The sequence below is a fragment of the Hippichthys cyanospilos genome, chromosome 21 (genome assembly GCF_059441005.1).
Source record: "Hippichthys cyanospilos isolate Australia breed blue-spotted pipefish chromosome 21, RoL_Hcya_1.0, whole genome shotgun sequence".
Classification (NCBI taxonomy): Eukaryota; Metazoa; Chordata; class Actinopteri; order Syngnathiformes; family Syngnathidae; genus Hippichthys; species Hippichthys cyanospilos.
This window is the reverse complement of record NC_142389.1, coordinates 2,539,296-2,560,182: the sequence shown is the minus strand read 5'-3', so window position 1 is coordinate 2,560,182 and position 20,887 is coordinate 2,539,296. Positions and strand designations below refer to the sequence as shown.

At 39.2% G+C, this 20,887-nt stretch overlaps 3 protein-coding genes across 10 annotated transcripts; 1 reads left to right on the top strand and 2 right to left on the bottom strand.

Moving 5' to 3' along the window:
• Positions 1 to 63: 63 nt before the first annotated feature.
• On the bottom strand, positions 64 to 5,547 carry neu1 (neuraminidase 1). Its single transcript, XM_088405316.1, has 7 exons — positions 5,316 to 5,547; positions 4,721 to 4,910; positions 3,815 to 4,077; positions 3,409 to 3,591; positions 2,090 to 2,309; positions 1,021 to 1,258; positions 64 to 812 (listed from the first exon to the last, which is right to left on the bottom strand). The coding sequence occupies exons 1-6, from the start codon at positions 5,406 to 5,408 to the stop codon at positions 1,038 to 1,040; spliced, it is 1,170 nt and encodes a 389-aa protein (XP_088261442.1). The 5' UTR covers positions 5,409 to 5,547; the 3' UTR covers positions 64 to 812; positions 1,021 to 1,037.
• Positions 4,536 to 12,009, top strand: tmem268 (transmembrane protein 268). 8 transcript variants are annotated; one of them, XM_088405322.1, is made up of 10 exons: positions 4,536 to 4,613; positions 4,730 to 4,834; positions 8,704 to 8,785; positions 8,872 to 8,966; positions 9,050 to 9,157; positions 9,569 to 9,721; positions 10,111 to 10,221; positions 10,472 to 10,561; positions 10,701 to 10,916; positions 11,606 to 12,009. In XM_088405322.1, the coding sequence occupies exons 3-10, from the start codon at positions 8,707 to 8,709 to the stop codon at positions 11,771 to 11,773; spliced, it is 1,020 nt and encodes a 339-aa protein (XP_088261448.1). In that variant the 5' UTR covers positions 4,536 to 4,613; positions 4,730 to 4,834; positions 8,704 to 8,706; the 3' UTR covers positions 11,774 to 12,009. The 8 variants fall into 8 exon arrangements, with proteins under 8 accessions (XP_088261448.1, XP_088261444.1, XP_088261449.1 ...); XM_088405318.1 differs by having other exon boundaries at positions 4,730 to 4,959; XM_088405323.1 differs by lacking the exon at positions 4,536 to 4,613 and having other exon boundaries at positions 4,679 to 4,959; positions 8,707 to 8,785.
• Positions 12,010 to 13,833: 1,824 nt separating this feature from the next.
• Positions 13,834 to 20,786, bottom strand: prrt1 (proline-rich transmembrane protein 1). The gene is made up of 4 exons (XM_088404716.1): positions 20,424 to 20,786; positions 18,252 to 18,583; positions 17,974 to 18,165; positions 13,834 to 16,776 (listed from the first exon to the last, which is right to left on the bottom strand). The coding sequence occupies exons 1-4, from the start codon at positions 20,437 to 20,439 to the stop codon at positions 16,600 to 16,602; spliced, it is 717 nt and encodes a 238-aa protein (XP_088260842.1). The 5' UTR covers positions 20,440 to 20,786; the 3' UTR covers positions 13,834 to 16,599.
• Positions 20,787 to 20,887: the final 101 nt, after the last annotated feature.

The window sequence follows — 20,887 nt, the reverse complement described above, 5'->3', positions numbered from 1 at the left end:
AATGGATTCATTTAGTATTTCCTAAAATAACGAGGGATGATACATAACAGAAGCAGATGAATGTTACTATTTTGCCAACAATTTATTATTTCTGTTGATCAGAGAAGTGTTGTCAAGGAGTCTATTTGAACGGGTGCAAATCCAAAAATAAAGACGAAAAATTGTAAAAACAAACTCCCCACACAGTAATTGCATCATAAGTAGGCGTGGCTTCCAGTGCTCTTTCACCCACAGGTATGCACTTTTAAAATCACGTATATAGTCATGAGTTGGAAAAAAAAAACTCAAGACAAAATTCCAAATTACACTACATTCATCAAAAGGTCATGAACATTAGTTTGCAATTTGTAGAAGAAACTGTTCCCATCGAATTGAATGCATGACATATTACAGTCGAAATGCAAGTACATTGCAAGCTACATACTCTAGTCTAGACACCAGTAACATGGATAAAACTCCAAAAAATTAAGCAACATTAAAGCTTTGTTTAATCCTACTGAACTCCAAACACAGTTGGAAAATGACATACAGATGTGGTAGGAGCAATGACAACCAAATAAAAAGTGGTTGTTTTCCACATGTACAGCTTGCACATACCTTTTTGGGTTTTGGGTCAACCCAAGAGCAACAATCTTTTATAAAAATGAACCTGTCTTAAAGACCATTTTTGCACAATTAAAGATAGAATCAAGATTAAGGAAAAACAATTAAAAGTCCATGGTGCAGAAGTTCACATTTTAGATACGTCCTCTAAAAATGTCACTTTTGTTCCTTCCTGAGAAAGTGTTTCCGTTTTTCCTCCGGTGGTCAAACTGAGGGGAAAAAAAGTCACGTTTAGATTTTTCTTTGCTTTTCATCTGTATTTTCCATCCATCATGAATAGAAAAATTAGCTTATGTGTATGAAGATCCAACAGATATACACAAAATCTTACTCTTCCCATACTATAAAGCAAATTCGCCTGATAATTTGGGGAGATTTGGAATGACAGATTTTTAGCGCGTAAAAGTCTAACCTCACCTCCGATTTCATGTGCATTACCGGCCTCCATACAGGTGGATTTTGGCAAAGGAGACGGTCTCATAGTAGTCTTTCTGGCCCTTCTCATAGATGACAAAGATGTGCTTCCGATCATTCACAGAGCCACTATCCAGCGACGTGATGCAGGAGTATCCACTTGGGCCAGGCCAAATCTGCAGAGCCTCTTTCGCCCAGGAGTTACCATCATCCACTGACCAGCGTAGTGTAAGGTTAATTCCTGTGGGGAACATTTTAGTTAGCCACAAATGAACAGCAAAAATTTGGTAAAAACAGAAAAGAAAAACTGTAATAATTATCTGAGTTTGCACAGGCACAGTAAAGTGACAAATGTTTTGAGAAGAAAAACAGTGCACACATACATTCACGACTTGTGTGTCCCAAGTTTTATCAATTAAAAATGATTTTAAATGTACGTGGTGAGTTCAATCTGACCTAAAAACGGTACATCCCCAAATTCATTAAAACTGCCCATATTTCGTGGATTTATATTTTGATGAATTGGTATCTTTTAGATTGTGACTGTTTGATGACCAATTCAGAATGTGCCCAGTTCATTGGCGATACCGATGAGTCAAAAAGCTGCAGAAAAATAATGAATAACTTAAAAAAAAATCTTTTATAATATGTTTTTTGCAGCCCTAATAATCTGAACACGATATTATGTCTTTACAGAATCCAGACATTCATTTACAGTTACTAATTTGCACTTTTTTTTCAAATATTAGCGTAAAAGAGGGTCTCATTTAAAACTATTAGACGTTAGCATACATAGCTAGGTTAGCATACATAGCTAGGTAGCCATAAAACACAGAGACAGTTTAAAAAAAACAGAATCAAAAATAAATTCAAAACACCAGATAGAAATGCTTGCATGAAATTATTATTAATCATTTTGGGCTTAACATTCTGTTTTAATGTTTAAAACAAATCCAGCTAACTTCAATACTTTCATAGAAATTCGAATTGATTTTACGCATTAGAAACTACCGCTTTGGAGACTAAATATTTTTCATGGCACAAAGGTGTAAAGGATGTACTGGCCCCTTACTGTGTTGTGCATTGGATGGGTTGGTGAAGAAGAGCACCCCGTCTTTCTGGAAGGCCCCAGCTGCTACGACGGGATCCACAAGTTCGTAGTCAAAGTACAGGTCGTCTATGGGCAGGGACAGTCCACCATCCCGGCTTCGCACCACCATGCGACACCTGCAGTGGTAGTTGTTCTGGTTTCGGACATTGATGACAATGCTTCCGTCGGGCATTTCAAACGGCTGCAAAAAAGCAGAAGATTAAAAGCTAGTGTATCTATTTGGTTAATAGTCGTAGATGTTAGTCTACACCTCCAGCAAGCATGAACATAGTCTTGGAAAAGATGAAGGCCAAACGGCAACATAACTGTTTGTTGTCATAACACTTTACGAGGGGGATGTTATTTATTTATTTGATTTTTTTATGGTTCAATGGGAACTCATGTAACTTTTATGGGTGATTCATTTGACTCGGGGTTATGTTTCCAAGATGTGCATTTCAAGCATGGCCTATTGTACCCTTACATGAACATTTGTTGGCGTGTACAACTGAAAACACCAGATGCTACATTGTTCTGCTGACACAATCAACACACAATGTCTGAACTTTGTTATCCTACTATAACTAATCACGAACAAGGTTGACTAAGGTGAACATAAGCGGGTCGGGATGGTGAAACTGAGGGACCGCAATTCACACCTTGGGGGGTATTGTTCCCCCCCCCCCCGAGAGGTTGGGGACATGGAATCTGAGCCTCCATTGCGAAGGTCAGAGTTGAAGCTAGAACGGTATTGATTGATGTGGCAGCAACCAGAGGAGCTGCTGGAGAACACCGACGGTGGAAGGCGGCTGTCAAGCCTTTCAGCTAGCTTCTCAATGTACCAGTCGGTCGACATTCCAAATTCTCAATGGGCTTACTGAATACAAAAAAAGCTAAAGTGTTTGAAGCTTAGCAACTTCAGCTCCAGTTGGCTTTATTTCACACACTTTCTGTTCCTTGCAAGTGGTTTGATTTTGTATTGGTGTGACCTTGACCTTAGTGGCCGTGTAGCTGAAGAAGAGTTGAACAAGTAGTTCCAATCTAATTGATATCGAAATGGAGGAGAATGCAACGCTCGATTTTGTTAAAAAAAAAAACAAAACGTCATCCTATTTGGTAGATCAGAGGTCAAATTAAGCGGTTTTGCATCGCTTTTTATGATGCAAACTTTGGACTTGGGAAAAAAAAACCACACAACAACAACCAATCTTAGGCTCATAATTTGAAAGTTGTGGCACTCATAAGTCAAACTGACTCCAGAACAATCAAGCAGTGCAAAAACTGGATCTTCTGTACAGTACCTGGCACTCATCAGGATTAAAATCCAGTGGCCTTTTCTTCTGGTTGTAAGGGATGCTTTTCAGCGCTGCACCGTTGAACCAAGTTTGTCCATGGTCATCACTCAGGATGCAGAAAACACCATCGCCTTCCAACGTTCCATGACCGCACACCACCAACCTTCCTGGTTTAGGCTCAAAGCGTTTCTGTTGGGGGGGTGTGATAAAAAGACAAATGAATAAATCAAGACCAATAATGCTCGTTTTTTTTTCGTTATGTTGAATAGGTAAATAATATTTTTTCTGTTAATCATTTATATTCCATCCATCCATGTCACAGATGTTCAAGAAGCAAAACTAATAAACACGCCGTGAAAAATACTTCCGATTATAGCTCATCTTTTTTCACAGCTGCCTCGTGTTTTCTCACCTGGATGCCGGAACCTGGTCCAGGAGCAAAATTCTTAACTCCAAGCTGGACCGAGAGATTTCTGGGCAAACTCCAGCTCAGGCCGTCATCCTTGCTTTCTACCATCATGGTACTGGCAGGTTCACAATTGTACAGGTGGAAACAGGAAGTGTAGATCAGAATAACCAAGCCGACTTCCTGGTCTACCACCACTGAGCCCAAGTTCAGGCCGTCTTTGGCAAGTCCATCATCGACAATGAAACTGGTCGGTGACCATGTGGACCCTGGTGCGATGAAGGAGAAGATTATCTTAGACGACGGACAAAAAGATCCTTGAACGTTTGATTGTTCATTGCTTTTGCAAAACAAAAATGAAATTGTGAAAAAAAAGATTGTAGTTAACATCAAGGACATCATGCAGTAATCATATTGTCCTAACAAGTTCACTAATTATGTTGCATATGTCTCACATATGTTTAAGGCCTAAATTTAAAAGTAATTCATCAGTTCATACATGCATTTTTGCATATTTTTTAAAACCTCTTGCTTGGTTTTAAGTTAAACATATACCAAAGGACAAAGTACCATAAAACAATAAACGGTTACGCCAGTAATTCTTATCTTTGTCATTGTAAGCGTTAAGGGAGTGAAAAATAATTGATTTGATCCCTTTTATGTTTTTTTTTTAAAGCCCATGACATAGGTCTTAACAAAACTCTAGTGGCCAGGCCCCACCCTTTTCTTTGAGATGACTCTGGACCCAAAGAGACTGTGCTCATGTGTCATGTCATGGGTTTTTGTTTAGGTTGCTTGTTGTCAGGTGAGAGTGCGTGTGTGTGTGTGTGTGTGGGGGGGGGGGGGGGGGGGGGCAAACTTTGTCTTAATCTGATGACAATTTAGCAGGTGGATTTATGTGGGTCGCATTACCTTTGTCAGTTGATCTCCGCATCGCAATGAACTTGGCTCCAACATCGCTGGATGAAGACTTCCTGCCCTCTGCAAAAGCTAGCAGACTTCCCATGGGGGTGAAGGTGATCAGAGGTATCCTGTAGGTGTCCACCTCTCCTTGCACCCCACTCACCCATAGCAGCTGTTCCTCAAACAGAAGGGGTTTGATCTGGACCAAGAGAGCACAACATCTTTGAAATCTTTATGTGAGCTGGGAGGTAAAAGATCACACATGCACTGGGGTATAAAGTCACACTTTCGCCAATAACATCAATTATGTAAAAAATACGAGGTCGTCATGGACACATAGTCTTTTGCCAACTAGCTAGTGCAGAACTTTAGTATATAGCAGTCATAATTACGACCAATATTCAAATATCTATGTGTGTGTGTGTGTGTGGATGATAGTAACAGCGCTTGTTGCTGCTACGTGGACATTTTTAATGCGCGCAGTTGAATTAAGCAAAAAAACAAAACAAAAAAAAAAAAAAACAACAACAACGGCTTGAGTTAAATGCGCCACAATTGTACTAGCTGACGATTGCGTTCAAAAAAGTAAAGGTCGTTGTTTTACCGTGACAGAGCCGATGATGACAGCGGGAAGTAGTAGTACTACTGTCGCTACCACACTTCCTGTTTTAAAGTTCCATCCGCGTACGAGAGCCATTTCTTCTGCTTGGGCACAGAATGAATATGAAACGAGCACTTCTTCAAAACATAAGAGCAAAAAAAGAGAACCTAAAAAAACGGCGTTCAGCAGATCCACATTGCGACCCTGAATCAGCTTGAAAGTATTGGCTCATGTGACCAAGGTGGGCGGTCACATGAGCCAAGCGTCAGCCCAAAACCGGAAATAGAACATGGACTATATTAATAATAATAATAATAATAATAATAGTAATAATAATAATAATAATGATAATACCAATCTGGAATGTCTGATTGTTCGATAAAGCCTTGCAAAGATAGACATTGTTAAATAATTTTTTAAAAATGTAATTTTATTATTGATGGCAGGTGGTACATGATAGATTCTCGTTTTGTGCGTGTGTGGTTTTTCTAAAGTAAAGGGATGTTTTTGTAAAGTAAAACAGGTCTGGTTCTATGAATGATGGGGGGTTTGTGACAGAATGGGTATGGGTTCTTGTGATTTTTTTTTTTTTTTTACCACACGATGGCAGTAACTGACCTAAAAACACAAAGACCCCAAATTCGACACCATAGGCGAATACTTGATACAAAACTGTATAGTTCAGGAATACGTAAAAATCCGCAATTCCTTTGAGCAAATATGATAAAAATAATAAAAATCCAAATAATATGACAAAAAGATGAAGAGCGATAAGAAAAAGACAATTGTCTTGTGAATAAATAACCAAAACATACTCCAGGTGCTTCATGCAGTCATTGAATTTTCATCTTAATATTTCATGTTTACTCTTGTCATTACAAAACTCAAAATCTACATTTCTATACACAATGTTGAAAGTTTTATTTCCAAGCCATTACGATCATGTATAAATGAAATAGATACAAAAAATAAAAACTTTAAAGGGTTTAATTACCAAAGAGTGAAATTTTTGTGAGAATCTTTTAAAATAAACCTGAAATGTGTCAGACAAAACTAGACTTCAACATTCCTGAGGAAAGTTTTAACAATGTAACTGTAAAAATAAAAGCTAAACCAAACAGAAGCTCAAACATTTACCCTTTGATAAATACAAGCCAGTGCGCCTACGTTTGAGAAGAAAATGTGGCTTCTGATTTGAAAGCACGTCTGGAGTTTAAATTTGAAGAAAACATTTAGCTACTTATTTCATTTTTGTCGTTCTTGGAGTTCGAAGCAAAAAATAATGTGAGTCCTCCGCATCTGATTGCCTTTTTTTGTGATGCCTTTTGGCGGCCATATTTGATTTGAATACATATCCATGTGCCACATACACAGCTAGTCAGCTTGCATTATAAATACCCAACCACTAGTTTTGTCCAACATCAGCAACAAACATATTTTGAGATTGTCTCCATTCTCTTTGTGACAATTTTGTCTCCAGGATGAGACAATGCATCACATTCTTAAACAAACTAATTTCAACAAGACTTTAAATTGGTTGTGTAAGGCAGTGGTTCTCAAAGTGCGGTCCGCGGACCCCTGAGGGTCCATGGTCTGAATGCAGGGGGTCCATGAAAAACTTTGGGTTATATTTGTGTTAATTTTATTTTATTATGAGTGTCTTCATGACCCTTCAATAAAGCAGTCAATTCAATCAGTTTAATATATTTTTAAAAATGCAACGAAAATTTTGAAATTTGTTAAATAAACCCAACGTAATCCACGTCGTTATCTAAGAAGTTTGAGAACCAGGTATACATTTTTATGCCTTGGTTATTTTGATGAAAACTTTCTCTTAAACACATGAGAAGGGTTTCAAATTGTGTTACTTTAAAGTAAAGTGGGTTCCACACTTTCCCATTGAACGTAATGTTATGTTGAGCAGCATTCCAGTAGTCATGAGGCTGTGCTGAGCTGAGTCACACGATAGAGAAAGAGAGAGAGAGAGCAAGAGAGGGAAGCTGATCGCTGGATCCAAGTGTGAAAGTTACATTTACGGTGCACGCCTCAGTCTGACTCAATTTATATCTATCTGGCAACAGCCGCTAAAATGGAACGAAAGAAATCATTTGAGCTTTGTTGACGCGAAGAAGCGTGAGCAGGTGAGTAGATTTTAGTGGGTTTGATTTCTCTAAACCGGATCTCATTTCATAGTAGCTTTACATTTGACAAATGGATTCAGCTTCTATTTTTACTAAAACACTTTAGAAGAAATAGATGGACAAATGCAGTTGTGTTCTTTCTCTTTCTTTCGCTGAACTTTCCACTTGTGCAATTGTGGACATTGTTTTGTAAAAGTGGAAGCAGTCTTTGTGTGTGTAACTTGTGTTTTAGTGTAAATGTCAGCGGGGTGGAAAGCAAATATATTTAGAATGTTAAACAAAGGGCAATCAAGAGACGCACTTTGAATGATGATAGCATATTGTGACATGACACTTGAGTGTTAAAATGTGGCCGGCGACACCATAGGTGTCAAACTCAAGGCCCGGGGGCCAGATCCAGCCCGCCACATCATTTTATCTGGCCCATGAAATGCCGGTTTCTGGCTAAAATACCAAATTTGCAAATTGTCTTGACTTTTTCCATTTTTTGGGGGGGTGAGCATTTTTTTTTCCCCAAGCTCTCTTTTAAACAGTTTTTACTGGCCCCTGATTTCAAAACTATTTAAATTCACAGCTATACCAGCCCTCACACAGAAAGTATAACAACAATGCGGCACATGATAATTATAAAGTTGACACGCCAAGCCAAAAAAGGAATAGTTGCAGTCTTATCCGATTGCATTTTTGAGACACTTTTGTGAAGTTTCCAAAGAAAAAAAGAAGAAAAAAAACAAAACTACTTTCCTTTTATTTTCCCTGCAAAATAATTTGTTTTAGTTGTCTGATGGAGTATTTTGAAATATTGTGTTATACTTCAACTTCCTTCCTCTTGTCTCATGATGAATACAATTCTTCTTTAGTGTCTCACGCATATTTGCTTTCAACAGTCATGCGCCGATTCGAGGTTTCGTCTGCACGCGATTCGATTTGTTGCAGAAAGATTGCAAAATGATGTGTAGCTGCTGTCACAGGAAGCCATTTGATCTTTCTTTATGTTTACATGGCATGTTTACATTCTATTCTCTTCTATTGTAATACAAAAAGTGAGTTTCCCACATTTTCAACAAAAGATAATCGTTTACACAACCTTGTATTGAACCTCTACTTAAAGAGTAAAAGAAACTCAGCAATTTTTTGGGAGTACGTAACTTACTTTTTATGTTGTGCTAACACAGCATTTTGAACTTATTCTTGTAAAAATGATATCAGTGTATATAATTTACATCTTAATCTGTTGGTTCTCCTCTCAGCAGATGGAGGCCAAAAATGATCAGGATCAGATGGAGGAAAGTGACGTGGCGGAGGCTAACAACAAACCAAAATGGGCAAATGGTAACATGTGATTCATTTTTCACTTATCATACTGTTCATCCCTTTTACATACATGTTTAACATGTACATTTCTCTCCTGCTCCGAGGTCAATGTGTTCTGACGATTCCAAGCTATTCGCTGTTAAACCCCAGTTTTGATCTCTCGATATGCAGCCCCACATTGGAAAGGAAAGGCTTCCAGGTCCCATACATGAACATTTATTGTCTCCCGTGATCAATAAAATATTCACACACATATTGTTTATTGTTTTCTTATAATGTTAGATTCCACTGGAAGACATTGAGGTTCCGCTGCAAACAGCCCTGGATCTTCCTTCAGTCAGAAGATTCATGATTTTCAACTCGTCCCTTTTCCATTTCATTATGGCGCCGGTACGCATGGTCCACTTTCATTGCATTATATTTGGTTTATTTCACAAAAAATAGTCCTGGGCAAGGACTACTACTACTTTTCACACCCACCTCTCGCCTAAAGTTGACAATATATGCCATTGTTAATTTGTCAATTAGATCAAAAGTGTAGAAATCCAGTCCTTGAGGGCCGGTATCCTGCATGTTTTCGAATTGTCTCTCTCAAATGATTGGGATCATTTTCAAGCTCCTGAAGAGCTTGCTAATAATCTAATCAATTAATCAGATGTGTTGGGGAGAGAAAATCTGAAAACTTGCAGGATACCGGCTGTCGAGGACTGGGGTTTGACACCTACGCTTGATTAGAGTGTGCAATGTAGCAAGAACTATAATGTTACTGAAACAAATCCGTTTCCTATGCACTTCCTGCAGTTTCTGTATGTGGTGCTGTGGTGTGCCGTCTTCTCCACTATGCGCCTCTATATGACCCTGGTCAACTACTGGATCCTGGGTCTATGTGTCAGTCTCATCACCATCTTCCTCACCACTGCCATCATCTTCGTTCTCAACCACAACAAAAAGGAGGTAAAAAATAAACATATCCCATTTGATATATACATATAGTATATATGTATATGCACAGTTCAGCAATCGTCTAGATAAGACAATGTGTGAGTATCATGAGGGAGACGGGCACCCCTACAAGAAACGTGATTGGCTCCTGGTGCGACCATTGATCAATGAAGGCAGGAGTGATAATTTTCTCCTGCCAAGAAGTTGTATCTACTCCCAGGAGCCAATCACGTGTCTTGTAGGAGTGCATGTCTCCCTTGTGAAGCTCATATGAAGTGTTAGGTAGCTGCGAAGAGGAAGGAAGGAAGAGTAGGAAAGAGCAGCGTGTTGTAAATCTCTTACCTATATTTTTTTTGTAATAAACTGGAATTTCAGGTGTAAACTCTGATTTTGTCTGCCAGATCAACATGAACTTGGATGTGCGGCTGATCCAGGTGAATGAGACGATGATCAAGCACAAGCTGCTAGTGGCCGTGGCCGACTGGGTGTACAACTGCAAAGGAAGCATGCGGGTTGGTCCTCCTAAATTAAATCAAAGTGTTAAAAACGAACAAGCAAGGTCTTCATATGGTTGCCTGAGTTGACGTTCATATCTACAACCTTTCGACCGTGAGGCAGGTTTTGAAAACTGTTGCTAGGAGAGAAAGAGCTAAATTTAGTTCCACCAAATCTAATTGAAAATTGCAGTTCACATGCACATCAAAAAAAAAAAAAAAATCATTTGCAATATGTAAAATGGGAATGTTTGTTCCTTTCCAACAGCTTTATTTTGTGTATTGGGACATGTCTGCTTGTTTGCGAACGTTGACTGAAACACTGGAGGAGCACAGTTTAGCGGGCGTTGACACTTGGGTGAGTTTTATGTTTACCTGCCCCTCAAACTGGGTCAGCAACATTCATGACTATTTATTTCTGGAAGGGGGAAAAAAACCCAACAACTTTTACATGTTTTTGTGCTGTGGAGAAACTTATGGTGCCACTCTTTCACCAGAGCAAGCTAAAGAAGAAGATGTCCCATCTTGTCATGGTGGCCGAGGTCCCGAACAGTGACACCGAAGAAGGTCACTTGGAGGTGGAGCAAGGTTCAGAGGAGCAGAGGCCTCTGCTAAAAAATGAAGACAAACATTGCACTTCGTCTTCTTCTTCTTCTTCTTCTAAAGTCACGACCAACTACAGTCTCATTCCTGAGGCCTCCTTACCTGCTCAGGTAAGACAAGTGGTTGCACTACAAAAAAACAATATTTTAGTCGAAATGGATCTCTTAAACCTACTTCAACATAGTGTTTTGATGCAAAGATGCCACCAGATGGCAGTATTGTTCTCATAAGAAATAGACACCGCACATAGCAAAGGTCTGCTAATAAATGATTCTTAGAAATCTTTGACTGACTTAAAATTTTATTAAATTCAGATTTTTGGGTCTAAGATTCAATCCAAAATTCGATTCCAAATGATCTTATTGACAATTAATTCTGCTTCAATTCATAGATATGCAAAGAATAATGGCTCCTTTGCGAGAAAGAGTGACGTTTGTTTTTTTACACTCATTAAGTTTTCAATTGTATAGAAATATCCTTTTCCACAAAAAAAAATACACATGCGGAGCACAAATCCTACTCTATATTCTTTATTTTAATTCATTGAAATACTGATCAGGAAGAACGGAGGAGAGTGGTTAGACCGTCCGCCCCAAGTTCAATTTCCGCTCCCACACACAACTTCTCCCACATCCCTGCACAAGATGGTGACAACTCGCTATTTTTATCCACATGAAACTCCACAACCCACTTCAACATAGTTTCTTGGCACCAAGATGCCTCAACAACAATATTCTAATATTCAAGGTTCACTGCACGTGTAATTACGACAACTTCAATGAAAACTTTTTTCTTGTAGACTAAAGCCCACCAGCTGTTGATGACCTACAGTGCTGCCTACGTGAAGCTACTGGTGTCTGATAGGCTGTCTGGTCCGTCACACCATCATCTCCTCCCGCTGAGGAGCCACTGCCCCTCTGCGCCCTTCTGCCTCTGTCAATTCATTCAACTGAAAATTCTCGAATAGCGCAACAGATCGGACGCACAAAAAGTGGAAATAAGTGGACTCATTTATGATGACTGCTTCTGAACCAAATGGTTATTTGTTTGTTTGTTTAAATTATATGTACTAATAAAAAAATAATGATTATATACAGTACATATACTGTATATAATTACATATAATGTACACATGAAATATACGTTTCATAGAAAACCTTTGCAGTAATATTTTCTTTTTTACTCTAATAAACACTGGAAAACACAAAAGCTGTGTTTGGAATCACTTCCTCTCCACTGCCAAGGTCTATTCATATCAGATATAAAAAGTCTACACACCCTTGTCTCAATGCCACGTTTTTGCATTATAACAAGACAAATCCTTAACCTAAAAGTTTTCAACATTAAGTGAACTGTAAAACTCAGAGTATTATACAGTATTTCCTTAATCTTTCAACAATATCCACCACCGCTTCCACCTGTCACTGTTGGAAATGGTTTGTCACCATCATAAATATAGAGCAATGTTTAGAAATAGCAAGAGATTTTTGTGGTTTTTGCTTTTTAAAAATGATTTGAATGAACAAATCGCTTGCACATAGTTGAGCAAAGCAGTCTGGGATGCTTTTGCATTCAAGCAAAACAATGCAATTTAAAAAGTAAGTTTGAAAACATTGTTACCTATATCCTAAGTGTGTACAGTCATTTTAAACGTCAACATTACATAATGCATTACCTTAAATGCACTTCTTGTCCGTCAAGAGCAACTTTTGTGCTTTGAACTTAAGCTTTAGACAGCCTGGAATATTAAAGTTCATCCAAAAATTGGATGAAAGTTTACTAGGCTTGAAGTCAAAGCGTTTAGGTTGTTCCACACCAAATTCATCTAACTATGCCTCGTTTAGCTAATTGGAGCACAACCAGTCTTTGTCCATGATCCAAATGCCAGCTCTGTTGATAGATTCTCCACCTAGACAAAGTTGGCACCCTGTAGGAAAGCGGAGAGGAGCATGCAGAAAGAGGCCAAGTTCAACAATTTCAGAGACGCTGACTCTCCTCGGGAGGCTAAACGGCCATCTGTGATCCTGTGCACAAAAGTCTGGCTCAGCTTCCATCTTTTGCTTCCCAATTCCCATCCCTTTTTCTCACCCATCACATAATGTAGACATTTATACTTTTTTTTTTTAAATCGTTCCAAACCTTCTTTTGCTGGATATCATCAGAACCACGTTTGTTACAATGCCTGGGGGTTGATGGTGACAAAACAGCAAAATTATGAGCCCAAGAAGATCTATTTATGGACTATTCATTTGTATCCATCTTCCATTTTCCGGTTTTCCGGCGATGCATTCTACATGCGCTGACTCGAATTGACTTCATCTTTCAATGGCGTCGAAGTACAATTGTCTTGTCATGAAGACAGAAGCATGAATTTCTAATCCCAAGAATGATTTGAATATGCAGAGGATAGAGACAAACCGTAATAGCGTACGAGAGCAAGAGGGGAAAAAGACAGGCTCAGTAAAACGGGTCAGCTATAAATAGCTTTTTAGTGAGAGGTTGGAGAGAGACACACAGAGGTGGGAAAAAAAAAAAAAAAACAACCACACACACCCAAAGAAAAAGATGCTGTCTCCTCTAAATTGTCATTCACAGACCATAATTCATTTATTTTACTCATGTCTCAAAACAGCTCAAGTCTTGTGCAACACATTTGTAAATAATCACAATTTCATAAAACTTGGTACACTTTGTATTTACTTGCCAGCCACCTCATTGAAAAAAAAAAACAAACCTTGCTATTTGACAAACCAAATAACAAAAGCGAAGCATACGATAAACTACAAAAAAAATTTGCATCAAGAAAGCAAAGCACTCAAGACGCTGAAGCTTAGCACTATCTAAACTAGATATGCGAGGAGTGACTATTTTGTACAAACACGCTCATATCTGTGCATTACGCACTTAACAGCAATGCGGCTGTGCAATTCATGCTTTAAATGGAGAATTTCCTCCAATAAGTGCCTACAATATATATATATATATATATATATATATATATATATATATATATATATATATATATATATATATATATATATATATATATATATATATATATATATATATATATATATATATATTAGGGTGTCACGAAACAATGTTTGTTTTGAAATGGACTGTAAATTGTTAGTGTTGTTAGTAAATCAAATCAAACCGAATTGTTCCGTTTCAATATATATCAAGATACTATCAGTTTGTTTTTAGCTGGAGAGATCATGTAAATCTTTGAAGGAAATGACACGTTTCCAGTACTGCCAAGTTCATTCATACTGTAAAATGAAAACATTGCATGGTAGACCTTTTTAAAGTGAGAAAAGTGAATGGGATTGTGATCCACTGAATCGACTTGGGTCGTTTCACTCTATTATGGAGCATCCTTGAGATGCGTATTAAAACACTAATATATCTGTATATGCATATACAATATACATAAATATACATGAATTCATTAAGTTCCGTTTATATAAAACTTTTTTAAATGTGTTCAAGATTTTTATAATTTATGGAACCTATGTCTTGCCTAAGCATTATATTACACTAAAAAGTGCAATTCTCATAAAATATCATCATATATTGTGGTCTTTATATTCTTATCAACATTTTCTTGACAACTGGCTCCATCTATTTTCTATCACTCTTCTCATCCCGGATGCAGGTGAACTGGAGCCTACCCCAACATCGACTTTGCAAGAGAAGAGACTGGACGCCGACCAAACACATATAAACAACCATACACACTCACATTCACACCTTTGGACAAATAAGAGTCTTCAATCATCATCCGTGTGTGTTTTCAAAAGTCCTCACCGCTGTGAAAAAAATAGGCAAAAAGTAAATAAAAATAAAAACGTAAAGCAAAAAAAGAAAATGTACAGTTTTAGGTATGTATGCAATTTCTGAGGTTTAAGTTAAGAAATTAAAGCATAGGGCTTTCCTTCATCTATGAATACTGAAGATTGGAGATGGTATAGTAAAAATAACAATAATTTGTATACAAAGGTCATTCTGTGACCAAACTTGCTGCAAATAAATTACTTTTTAACCCCATTGAAAATGAATGCTAATGTCATTCATGTGTTCCATCATCTCCTTCTAAAGATGCATATTTGTAATTTAATTTAGTGTAATTTAATTTCCTATTAATTGTTCTTCCCAGAGGAAAAAGATATAAGCCCATGCTTCCATGTGTTGCGTCGCCATTTCTGTTCCTATGTCAATTGCTTGAAAGAATATAAACCTTCCATGTACATTATGCAATAATACAATAATACAAAAATGTGTCATTTTCTTCGTATTTTAAAGAATTATGTCCTGCAGCAAAACAAGTGATTAAACAATATACTGTAAATGTATAAAATTAGAATGAGGAACGGGAAAGCAAAACAGCATCGTTATGTTCTGTTTACATGTGTTGTCCCACCATTTGTGTTCGATTGTCAATCATACAAAGGATTATAAGACCTTTTATTTCGATTCTAATTGTTAGTCTATAATGTGTCCTATATGTAAGCATTATGTTAACTAACTGAAAAGGTAAATACAAAGCGTGTCGTTCCGTTTGTTTTAGATTAATTGAGCAAAATTATTATTGTATCAAAAACCCCCAAAATGGCATCTCAAGTCGCCACTGTTAACAGGAAGTAGAAGAGATATGTGAGAGAAAAACACGTACAGTACTTTAGGTCCTGCCAAAAAAAACAAAATGGAGTGCTACTAAGCAGTTATTTTGTCTCTCATCTACGTATCATGAACATTCATTTCAAGTGTTCCTATCATGCACCGCTAACGATTGCTACATTATAACAACCACAATCGTTTTGAAGGAAATCCCAAATTAACGCTTAGGATAATCGCAGAGGAATACTGTATATTTAGTAGTAGCTCACATGTGCACATTAAGCTTCCATATTTAAGAAGAATGGAAATAACCGAGAACGTCATGCAAGCGTATTTCCACTCCTAACCGCTACCGATTCACACCGAGCGTCACGATGCGCCTCTAAAAACCACATATCAAAATCTACGAATGGCTAAATTTAAGCAATTTTACCTTCTTGTCTTTACTTTAAAAAACGACGCTTTTGGAAATTTGAGACTGCTTCACAACAAATGCATTTAATTGTCATGCACTACTCGATCTACGGAACGGCGATAAAAAGCGGCGCGGTTTTGAATCCAAGCCAATTTTAACATGAACTATAGATCCGACGCATGTTAGATAAATCAATCGGTATATACTGTATTTTGAAAGAAATCCACAAACAAACACATGTAATATACTCTATGTTTTGACGGAAAATACAAAGCATCTCCCAATGAAATAGTCCTGTTTGGCTATGTTGCCACTTTGTCAACTAGCCTCCATTTGGTGCGTTATATTGAGCCGCTCTCCTTGACGCTTCAATTTTAATCTCTTACACAAGTGCATCATCAATAATACAATAGCAGCACACTGTTTCAACATGACACAGTTACCCCCCCCCCAAATACTGGATACCGTAAATAAATGTTCTCATTTAAATAGTCGTATAATTTAACGATGTCATCTTTGTGTCACGGCTTCCCGAATGAAATGAGTGTAAATATTAGGTAGATAACAGTTTGTATTTGGCATTTGGATAACCGGCGCGATTGGTTGTTTTGGCTGCCGATGCGTGTTTGATAGCAGCGTGTTTCATGGCATGGTTGTGTGAGCGCGTGCGGGTGTGTGAGAGCGGCCTGGCGCAGCCGCAAGCGGCAGCGGCGCATAGCGGTGCTCCCGCCGTTTAAAATGAGCCCTCCCCCGCGTGGTTACGGCTCCCAGTCGTCGTCGTGATGCTGCGAGGCGATGATGACCACCACGGTGAGGATGGTGCACAGCACAATGGAGGCGATGCCCACCGCCAGGCTGATGAAGGAGAAGTTGCGAGCCTCGCGGGAGGCGATTTCCGCCGTCACCGTGTCCCCTCTGGCGATGGCCGTGCGCACCTGAACGAAAAAGCAGCATTTCTTCCATATCTGTGAGCTGAGATTTTCAACGAGGTAGCCAGGGCGGCGCCATGACTCACTCGGAGAGGTGGCAAAAAAAAATTCAACTTGCAAACACACAAATTGACATGTGTTTATAGCTGGGTGGGAAACTTAGATTCTTAGAGAGGGCCATGGGAGTCATTTATACATTTCTAAATGCTTGCAAACAGGAAGTCGAGAGCTACACCCTATAGGTGTCCAATTTAGCCCATGTCAGGCTCATTTACTGCCATTCAAAATTGGAAATATTGTCAATTTTGGACATAATGAAAAGACTGTTTTATCATGCATTTCCCCTGGTTTTTGCATTCATTTGTGTTAATTTCACTTTATTTTACACAAAATGGTGAATGTATTCATGACGCTTCAATAAAGCAATCAATTCAACCAGTTTAACTCATTCATTGCCAATGACGGCTATAGACGTCAAAGATCCATATTTACAGCGCTGGCAGTGAATAAGATATGTATTTTTAGAAATGTAATCATTTAAAAATAATGAAATAATTTAGAAATGTAATAATTCTGTCAAATAGACCCACGCAATCCAGGTCAAGTCAAAGTCAAAGTCAAGTTTATTGTCAATTTCTTCACATGTGCTTAACATACAAAGGAATCGAAATTGCGTTTCTCACTATCCTCTGCGTTTTACATGTACAAATCAAAGTGCAGGTGCGCAAGACGAGACAATCCTAAAAACTAGATTCTTATCTATATAGTATAGTACACTATAGTCATCCTCCAAGAGCGTGATTATTTAGTTCAGTGGTCCTCAGTGGCATATTGAAATATTATGTAAACAGAAGATGCACGAACGTGTGCAGCGCAAACACAAAAGGATCGATGTCACCGGGCGTGCAGAAAGGGAGGCCACGCGGCACCACATATACACAGTAAAGTCAGGCCCAGGCCTTGTCAACTCAACTCAACTCAAAGCCAACTGAGCTGAACGAGCAGGGTCACTGGAAAAAAAAAAAAAAAAAAAAAAAGAAAACATCCCCTCCAGTTGCTCCCTAAATGGTGTCGTTATGTAATGCATGTGTTGGGTGAATGTGGAACAACGCAGGCTGCTGCTGTTGCACAAGACAAGAAGGTTTGTAAAAAACAAAACAACAACAACAACGTGTGTGCTAGACAGACAAACAGGGCACTCACCTGTACCGCTTTGATGATGGCGATGATGCCAGTGGGCCAGAAACAACACACCGTCGTGAGCACGGCGATAGGCAAGTAGTCGTGTGGCGGCCGACGGTCCATTAAGGTGATATTGGGTGGTATTTGCATGGGGTGAATCTGACCCGGTGGCATTGCTGGGTGTGCTCCTGTTGCGGGCATGTAGGGCTGCCCCTGTAATGGAAACTCTTGTTAGGTAATATATATATACTGTATATATATATATATATACAAGAAGAGAGTCTTTAAGTAAGACTCACAGAGGCCATGGGGTACACAGGAACATAGGCGGTGCACGGCTGCAGCTGCAGAGGGTACCCAGGATGAAGGTATCCCACTGGAGGATGCGGCATGGTTCCTCCGGGCCCCTGAGTCTGGACTGTGTAGCCTTGCGTGGCCCCCGGGGGTCCCATTGTGTTACAATGAAACTGAGTCTCTTGGAGATATCCCTCCGAGCCCGAGGGCGGAGGCGGCGCAGGGTAGCCGGGCTGCGCGCCGGGTGGCATGTTGGGGTGCTGCGGTATGTTAGGCTCCTGAGGGCCCGGGATGTACGGGGGAGGCTGCATCATCTGACGGCTGGAGTCCTCGAGGCCTGGAGGTGGAGGGACAAAAGACGGAGGTGGATGAGTTGAGCAGAAACATGACAAGGACGCTAAAGGCATGTAAATTAAACACATTGCCACCTAGGGGCAGTATATCACAGACATACAGTATATAGACACATGAAGAAGACGGTCGCATTAGCTCAGTAAGATACTGTATTATTAGCTTTATCGGTATGCATTGTTAGTTTATTTGTCTACAGTGTTGCACCACCATTTGTGGTTACCATTTGTGCTTATATTATTGTATTTTAAGAAACCCCTTTGGATTAACAAACAATATTGAAACTCCCACATGTGGAATAGCCATGCAATCCGAGACTTTTGTTCGAAAACAATCTCGTCTTTCATCATATTTCGAGGAGACATCAAACGAGAGCCATAAAGGACACACGGTGCTGATAATCCCTTGCAGGAATATCCGTCTATGTGCAAATAATGACAATGATTGACATTTCCACAGAGTAAAGACCGTTCCCCCCTCCATCAAACACTCTTAAAGTACCTTCATTAGCATTTGTGTTTGAGTTTTCTGTCAAAACATGCCCCTTGTGAATTTTAGACTCTGGAACTGACTGATATGTTTTAATAGATGCGGCAAGTTGAATGGGAAGGGATGTTGAGCATGGATGAAGGGGTGACGTGGGAGATTGAATATAGAGGACTTGAAGGGACAGAGAGAAGAACAGATGAGTGATGAAGGATGAGGACCGACTTTACATAATAGTCTTCCTCCAACTGTCTATCACGCACGCACACACACACACATTTAGCGAATGGAAAAAAAATATCTGTTGGTGTTCACTGAAAGGGCGCGTTTGAAATGTTCAAAGGTCACATCTTTAAAACTAGTAGTGTAAAGGAATAATATTACATGAGTGAAATGATCCATTAAAAAAAATCCAATTACAATTTCTGCCTAACTGTAATTCTCATCCCCGATGCTAGCTTAGCATAGCTAGCGCTGCTTTTTTTGATCAAACTGGACAGATTTTCAGAAAATGATGCAAACACAAAGACAAACTAAAAAAAAAAACACCTCTGCACTGGTTGAGTATTTCTTCGAAGAACAATTAAATGTTCTTCCAGTAGATGGCATCATCAGACTTGACTGAGTTTTTTTTACCCACTTTATGTGAATATTTCTATTATATTGCATTTTGTTGATAAGAATCTTGAAATACGCCGATGCCCTAGGCCTAAAAGTAACACGAATCGTGTTAATTATTTCGAATTGACAAAAGCCAAATAATTCATCATCTGCAAATACGATTGGCCATCCACGACGTCATCAACTGATGGTAAATGAGCAGAAATTGGAATGTTAAAAAAAAAAAGCTTTAAACTGACAATGTGCTGAAATGACAAAAATAGGGACGAGATTGTTGCTTGCACGCGCATCCGTGGACCAAGTGGGCATGCGTTCGGTTTCCAGCCGTGACGCGATTCTTTATTGAATCTTCATTTCACACAACAATCATCGCATCATTATTGCAGGCTGGGCGCCCACGTAAGGATGTTTGTTGAGGCTAATGATGTGATGAAACAAACACGTCTCATCTCGAAAATACATCTTGAAATTACAAACGCTAACAAATTTCAAAGACATAAAAGAAAAGTGCGACGGTGAAACGAAAGAGTCTAATACAAGGCCGCATGTTTCTTTGCTTGCTGCACCCACGCAGCACGTTGCATCGAGTGGGCTACAAATGCGCACATCGGATGGAGATGGTGAAAATGGAGCTTTTCATTTAAAAATCGCTATATACTAAATTCCAAGCACAAAGACACAATGCGGGAGAAAATGCGCCAAGAAATATTTGATTTTACCGTGTTTTTCCGACATGCCTCTCTATCCTCCTCCAAACGTGATGTTATCAGCGATCCAGATGAAGGTGGAGAAAATCCCTTCCAAGTATGCGCTCCGATGCTGAATTCTATTCCAAAGGCGAGCTGGCCATCATCAAGATGCCTTCATCTTCAAGAGCACTGATAACCTGAGGTCTATCTCTCCTGGAACACCGCGTGCGTATCTCCGCTCTTGCTCTCTTGCGAGCGCGCGTTCGTGTGTGTCTTTGTGTGTAACAAGGTTCCTCCACGACCAAACCGGTGAATATGAAATCAATCAGCCACACGGAGATGGTTGTCTTAAAACGACAGACAGCTCAGACTGGGGGAAAAAAAGCGCGAGCATTGAGCTGGAACATCCCATTAGAACTCAATAAAGAGGCTGGATTTGGATTAGGTGCCCCCCACCCCTCAATCTTCTCTCTAATAAGGTTTTCTCTGGGCAT

What these genes read in the sequence shown, in the direction of transcription:
- neu1 (XM_088405316.1), bottom strand. Translation starts at nt 5,408, where the DNA reads ATGGCTCTCGTACGCGGATGGAACTTTAAAACAGGAAGTGTGGTAGCG. An exon ending in GACCAGGTTCCGGCATCCAG is followed by an intron (nt 3,592 to 3,814) that starts GTGAGAAAACAC and finishes CCCCCCCAACAG; the next exon opens with AAACGCTTTGAGCCTAAACC. An exon ending in TTAATCCTGATGAGTGCCAG is followed by an intron (nt 2,310 to 3,408) that starts GTACTGTACAGA and finishes GCTTTTTTGCAG; the next exon opens with CCGTTTGAAATGCCCGACGG.
- tmem268 (XM_088405322.1), top strand. Translation starts at nt 8,707, where the DNA reads ATGGAGGCCAAAAATGATCAGGATCAGATGGAGGAAAGTGACGTGGCG. An exon ending in TGGAAAGGAAAGGCTTCCAG is followed by an intron (nt 8,967 to 9,049) that starts GTCCCATACATG and finishes TTATAATGTTAG; the next exon opens with ATTCCACTGGAAGACATTGA. An exon ending in ACTGCAAAGGAAGCATGCGG is followed by an intron (nt 10,222 to 10,471) that starts GTTGGTCCTCCT and finishes CCTTTCCAACAG; the next exon opens with CTTTATTTTGTGTATTGGGA.
- prrt1 (XM_088404716.1), bottom strand. An exon ending in CTGTGTACCCCATGGCCTCT is followed by an intron (nt 18,166 to 18,251) that starts GTGAGTCTTACT and finishes TTTCCATTACAG; the next exon opens with GGGCAGCCCTACATGCCCGC. An exon ending in CCATCATCAAAGCGGTACAG is followed by an intron (nt 16,777 to 17,973) that starts GTGAGTGCCCTG and finishes TTTTTCGTTCAG; the next exon opens with GTGCGCACGGCCATCGCCAG.